Below are 6449 nucleotides of genomic sequence, written 5' to 3'. Positions count from 1 at the left end.
AGGCTTGAGACTTTAATCCATATGCCTTGCTGTGCCCGTTCTTTACATGGATGACACTCGTGCCCTGTGTGCTCCAATGCTTCTGCAACTAACTTTAGCAAGCCCTACATATCCATGGAAAAGGACAAATCTAGACACACTTGCCCAGGGAATTTATGTGCAGCTTTCGTGAGGTATACATGCCGCTTCGGTCTGGACTGTATGCCTTTTTTCACAAGATAACCTCAAACATAAGATGAAAACTGTCATACACTCTACCCAGCCAAGCTTAACTGTTAAAAGACTACTTTATACATCTGGGACGAGGGACTTGTAACACAAGGTTGAGTGCCATCATAGAAACCCAAAAAATTATAGAGATAATGACTTTTACAAGAAGATTGATATCATCAGCCTACATCTATCTACCCAGGCTGACTTCACTGCACAAGTTTCAAAAAGTGCAGTTGACCTTTGAAGGCAGATAATTTACATGGCTACCTGTTGTACAACCAAACGCTTACACAGAGTGACATTCCAACACTCCTGATACGGCTATACAGGTGCTCCTGTATACATTTTTTATCGTGTAATATTTTGCTCAGCTTCCTCAAACAATTGATTCCTGAAAATTCAACTTTATAATTAGCCTTTGCTAGAAAGAATTTTCATAATCAAAGCTTGCAACCAATTTGCACAAACACAGATTTCTGCAGTATGTAAAACACACGTGATATAATTAGACTGATCCTTAAGAACTTTCCAAACTTAAACAGGAATGTCTGTGCAATGCTAAAACTTACAAGGGCATGCCACACACAGGTGACACATTTGGATGCTCAAAGGAAAATATGGTGACAGTAGACCACGCATCAACTAAACAAAAGAGCATATGAAGCATTGAAGAGTTGAAGTTCAATCAGACCTTGAAAAGTCAAGACTTTGCACAACAATCCCATTCAGGATGAGCTCTGTTGAATAAGCCTTGAAACCTGCCAAAAACCATTCCTTGTGAACCCATAGCAATCAACAGAAAGAGAGAAGAGAGTATGGAAGTAGAGCTTACCTCTCTTAAGCAGAGGTCGGCAAAACTGCAAGTCTTTCTCAGTTGCAATTACAATCGCATTTCCAGTTGGATCCAGCCTGACAAATTTTGGCACGCTCTGCACAACCTGCTCCGAAATAAGGCAATTACACATACTCAGGCCAGGAGGCCAAAGTGGGCAGATTGACCTATTCAATCATTCACAATTATACAAGTAAATGCCTTTGAGCTTTGAAAGCTCCTACTAGTAAGACAACGAAAGAGGAAAGCGCACATGAAAAACACAAAATACTCCTCATGTACCTAATGGCCTACTTTGGTAGTGTGTGGGAAATTATTGCATCTTCGGATCGTACAAATTACAAATACATCAACTACTATCTCCACCAGTGGTGTTCACAATGCTATGTGCACAATATAGCCAATCAGTTGACCCAGGCTGTCTATTAGTGGTGCCAACAGTGCACTATTGCAAAGTACATTTTTCAAACAAGAGGACCTGAATGTAAATTGTTGGCCTTATACTAATTCCTGACTTGAATCTGTCCTCCTCAGGTGCCAAAGAGCCTACTTCAGTAGTGTGGGGAATTTATTGCACCTTGGAATTGGACCAATCACAGATACATCAACTACTAGCTCCACTGATCATGGTGACGATGCACATGGCATAGAAACTGCCCCGACAACAAAATAACCCAATTAGTCGATCCAGGCTGTCCATTAGTGGCAGCAGGCAGTGTTTACATGAATAGAAATGGAAATTCAACGGTTGTAACATATTGATTTGGGGGCAATGTTCACGTATTGAACTAGAGCTTGACTCAAATGTTGAGCTAGTCTTGAAAACAATCCAATAAACATGAAGGACGTGCAGTTTAAGGAGAAGGGTGTTGCTCAAGTTTTGCCAAAGTCCTATTGAACAGTGATATCCCCAAGCGAGCATGCGTGTGAAAAAGGGCTTATGGGGGGAAGAGACTAAATTTATAAAACCTTTATTTAAAAAAAGTTAAAAAGGGATAAAAGAAGCAACCAAAGTTGATCAGTCCGCCGCCGCCAGCTCCCATCGAATGCTGCCATAACTGCAAGCTGCTTCATGAGAGGGAGAAATAACAAAGAGAATGTGAGAAGACAACGATTCAAAACACCCCCTCCATTGCAACCCCACATAGGCAGCCTCAAGCCTAACGAGAATGAGAGAGAGGACTTCCAACATGCAATAATGTCAAAGATGAAGGAGGGGCTATTATTAACCCTCCATAAGCCTATATAAAGCCTTAAGTTTTTAGGGTTTGGGAATTGTTTTTGCCCAAAATGCTGCTTATACCGGGGAGGGGGGGGGGATGGGGGGGGAAGAGAGAGAGAGAAGGCAAGAGATAGGTAGAGAAGAGGGAGAGAGAGAAATAAAGAGGTAGAGATAGAGATTGAGAGAAAGAGAGAGAGACATTGCCATTGGTTACAGAGTCATGATGCTAGAGCAGTTAAAGAGAGAACGAGAAAGAGAAGAGAGGGAGAGAGAGAGAGAGAGAACCCATTTGTTTCTAAGGAAACCTATCAATGTTTGTGAGCTGAAGAGTGCTAGTGCAAAGGACAAGAGCTCAAAGACTCAAGGTCCATGAGAAGGCTAACGAGTGTAAAAGAAGACTCAACAAGATGATGGCTCCTCAACGAATATTTTAATTCTAGTATTCGGTTGGACAAGCAACATCAAACCCATAAATAGCGGGGATCCGAGGTATTTGTCATACTTCCACTCCTATTCTTGAACCCAAGGGAAACCAAAAGGGGTCTTATTCGTACAAAATAATGGATATGATTCACAAAAAGAAATCTTGTTTGTACTCATTTACAAGGGAGAATACTTAACCTTGATAATTGGAAAGTGACAATGAAGAAGACGGGCTTACCTAGAAAGGTATTATTATTTATTATGCGCCATCGTTGAGTTAGAAGAACTCTAAATAAGACAGGAAAGTGCTTGAAATATTCAAAAAAAGGGATTGCATTTTCTTTTGCGAAGTATCCAAAAGATATTATTTTGGTTTGTTAACTTTGCCTTCCTAAGATAAGGTTTATTGCTTGGGAAAAAAAATGGTTTTTCCAACTAAGGATAAGTTAGCTGACTCTTGTAGCATATTCAATGTGATTGTTGATTGATGTTATGGAAAAGGAATGTTCCCCTAGCTAATGATGATAGGCCAATTGCTTAGTTGTGTATTTGTACGAAATTTCTTATGCCCTTATGGGTTGATTTCTGTTTACACACTAAACCTCCCCTAAGGTGAGTGGCAGAAGCCCTTCACCACGGGGTTGTTTAACCATGTTGGAGGCTAGGACCGGCCCAGATGCGAGAGGTCTCTCCATAGGGAGGACGTAGGCTAAGAGGCAACAAGGATGCCAAGGGGGCTCTGGCTGTAAATCCCTCGAGTCAAGGATTGGCGTAACCCCTACCAGCCTAGGATGGACTTCCTTGAAGGCCCTAATGCTAGATATGGAAGAATTGGTGGATCGTGTGTCATGAGATTTGGATACAAGTCCCAAATTAAGGGACAAACTGCTAGGATAGCATTGCATCTTGGAAAAGATGCAAGATAAATACATTTTTTTGCCACTGCTTTTAAAAGATTATCTGACAGTTATCTTTGTGTCTATGACAATAAATTACATGAAGAAACCAATGTTTAATGGTTAATTAATTAATGAAGTTGTCTTTGCATGTCAAACATAAATGTGCTAGGATAATTAAATAACTAAAACACACCCTTAAGAAAAGCGAGAGGGCGAGATACCTGACAGGTCCGTCCTACGGATAAGTGGTCTCGGTGAGCCAAGAGTCTTCTTTCAAGGCAATGTAATTAGAAAAGGGCCTGCCTAACGTGTCATCTTAGATCTTGATCAATGTCGTTTTAGGAGACCAGAGTCGAGACTATATCCTACAAGTAGAGGGGTCGACGTGAATTGCTCCCCCTCGTTTCTCACTCACTATGAACCAAGTGTAGCATTGATCTACTTCGGTTTGAGTTGACTTGCGAATGCAATGGCTCCGACGCTAGTTAAGCTGTTAGCTGACCTTAGCATCGAATTAGGAACCTGGCAATCCTTATGGGACATGGCCGGAATCTTTCATTGCAAACTAGACTCGAGACAACCTAGGTAACAAACCCCATGTTATTCTAAGGAGTATTGGGCAACGTCACTTAGGATAATCTCTTAATGGGCCACTAAAGTCATGCCACTAAGTAGTCCACAGTCGGACATGTTCACATGGTATTAGAGCGAAACAAATAAGTTATCAGTAACATTTTGACCTATAAGTCAAGAGCAAAAGAGTTGTGGCTATCCTAAAGAAACAACCTAAATGATATGGTCTTGATTATTAGGCACCTTCCAACAGCATGGACACTGATCTCCAAGAAAAAGAATTCCTCTTGAAGCAAGTCGAGCCGCCTAAGTTCACGAGAAAAGGATCCAATGTTGAGACCGATGCTAAAGTTTGGATCGAAACCTTTCAAGATTATTTTGATATGACATAATAAGTGGAGCTAACAAGGCCATACTTGCCAAACTAAAGCTAGCAAGTAAGGCACGTTGATGGTGAAAGTAGTGGTGCTGAGACAATGCTACCACCAAAACGCTTGTAAGCTCGAAAGATATCAAGAAGACTGGAAGATAGAGATATTTGCCACCTTCCTATCATACTATCAAGATGAATGCGTTCTTTTCCTTGCACTAGATAGGACTGAACCTGGAGGCCTATTATTCCTGGTTCGTGACACTACAAAAATATGTGCCACCAATGAATATTTCCCAATACCTCGCCAAATTTTGCCATGGACTAAACCAATCATTGGACACTCCCTTAGAGTCCCTAAGGCTAACTGACTAGCAAGACACTCCCATACGAGCCAAAGCTTTGATTGGACCTAATGAAGATCAACTTCTTGAAGATAACTACTTCCTAGTGGACAGTGAAGAAGGCCATAACAACCCAAAGGACCAAGAAAAGAAATGTGATGAGTATGGTGAGATAGGGCACATCCGAAAGAGATCCTCCAATCGGCGATACTTCCTTTGCAATGAGCTAGGATATATCCAAGTCGATTGCCTCAAATTGGATCAAGAAGCAGAGAAACCCACCACAAAGCAAAGCCACACAAGTTCTGCATTCAACTTCCCTCAACAATCAAATAGCAATGAAAATCTAGAGACCACTAAAATCTTTGAGGATGATTAGGAGTCCCAAAAAGCTCTCCATGAGATGTAATAAGCCCTATAATGGTAATGATCCCCTACTAGTTCTCTACTATTGCAATAATAGACTATTGCAATAACAATTGAGTTATATTGTAATAAATTTGTCCTTGAGTTCATTAAGTTATCTTGGAATTTGAGTAATCATTCATAATCAAAGTAGCTCAATAGAAGCGTGATGGCTCCTAACCCATAAGTCCTACAATTCAACTTATTCTCTAAACTTTGAGATGAGGACACCTCAACTCCTCTAAGGGGAGAGGATGTGATATCCCCGAGCAGGCCTACGTGTGAAAAAGGGCTTATGGAAAGGAGAGACTAAAGTTATAAAGCCTTTATTTAAAAAAGTTAAAAAGGGATAAAAGAAGCAACTGAAGTCAACCAATCTGTTGCTGCTAGCTCCCGTCAAACACCACCATAACTACCATGCAAGATGCTCCATGAGAGGGAGAGATGACAAAGAGAATGTAAAAAGATGGCGATTCAAAGCACACACCCCCACCCCCCCCCAATTGCAACCACACAAACAACCTCGAGCCTAACGAGAATGTGAGAGAGAACTTCTAGCATGCAATAATGTCGAAATTGAAGAAGGGGCTATTATTAACCCTCCATAAGGCTATATAAAGCCTTAAGCTTTTAAGGTTTGGGAATTGTTTTGCCCCATGATGTTGCTTATACACACACATACACAACAACAGATAGGTAAAGAAGAGAGGGAAAGAGAGAGAGGTAGAGAGAGAGAGAGAGAGAGAGAAGGCAACGGATAGGTAGAGAAGAGGGAGAGAGAGAAATAAACAGGTAGAGGTAGAGATTGAGAGAAAAAGACAAACATTGCCATTGATTAAGAGCCCTCACACTAGAGTAATTAGAGAGAGAGAAAAAAAGAGAAAAGAGGGAAAGGGAGAGCACATCCATTTCCAAGGAAACCTATCAATGTTTGTGAGCTGAAGAGTGCTAGTGCAAAGGACGAGAGCTCGGAGGCTCGAGGTCCATGAGAAGGCTAACAATCGACTTGCGAATGCAATGGGTCAAGGATCGATGCTAGTTAAGCTATTAGGTGACCTTAGCGTTGAATTAGAAACCTGGATTTAGGTTGATCCCTATGGGTTACGACCAAAATCTTCCATTGCCGAGTAGACTTAAGAGAGCCTAGGTGACAAACCCCGTGTTATTT

At 41.2% G+C, this 6449-nt stretch overlaps 1 protein-coding gene across 3 annotated transcripts in view; it reads right to left on the bottom strand.

Moving 5' to 3' along the window:
• Positions 1 to 262: 262 nt before the first annotated feature.
• Positions 263 to 6449, bottom strand: part of LOC148016302 (uncharacterized) — a 48488-nt gene continuing 42301 nt past the window's right edge. The window contains exons 5-7 of one of the 3 annotated variants that reach the window (XM_087664377.1): positions 1046 to 1151; positions 905 to 971; positions 263 to 604 (exon numbers count right to left, since the gene is read on the bottom strand). In XM_087664377.1, the coding sequence (XP_087520503.1) occupies positions 562 to 604; positions 905 to 971; positions 1046 to 1151 (216 nt within the window). In that variant the 3' untranslated portion in view covers positions 263 to 561. Of the gene's footprint in view, positions 605 to 904; positions 972 to 1045; positions 1213 to 1253; positions 2111 to 6449 lie in introns of those variants that run through there. The other 2 variants (XM_087664379.1, XM_087664378.1) reach the window with 2 other exon arrangements.

Source organism: Lygodium microphyllum, chromosome 23, assembly GCF_053477565.2.
Source record: "Lygodium microphyllum isolate KBCC chromosome 23, Lygodium_microphyllum_v1.1.10, whole genome shotgun sequence".
NCBI lineage: Eukaryota > Viridiplantae > Streptophyta > Polypodiopsida > Schizaeales > Lygodiaceae > Lygodium > Lygodium microphyllum.
The sequence above is the reverse complement of the archived record's forward strand: the minus strand, read 5'-3'. Positions and strand labels throughout refer to the sequence as shown.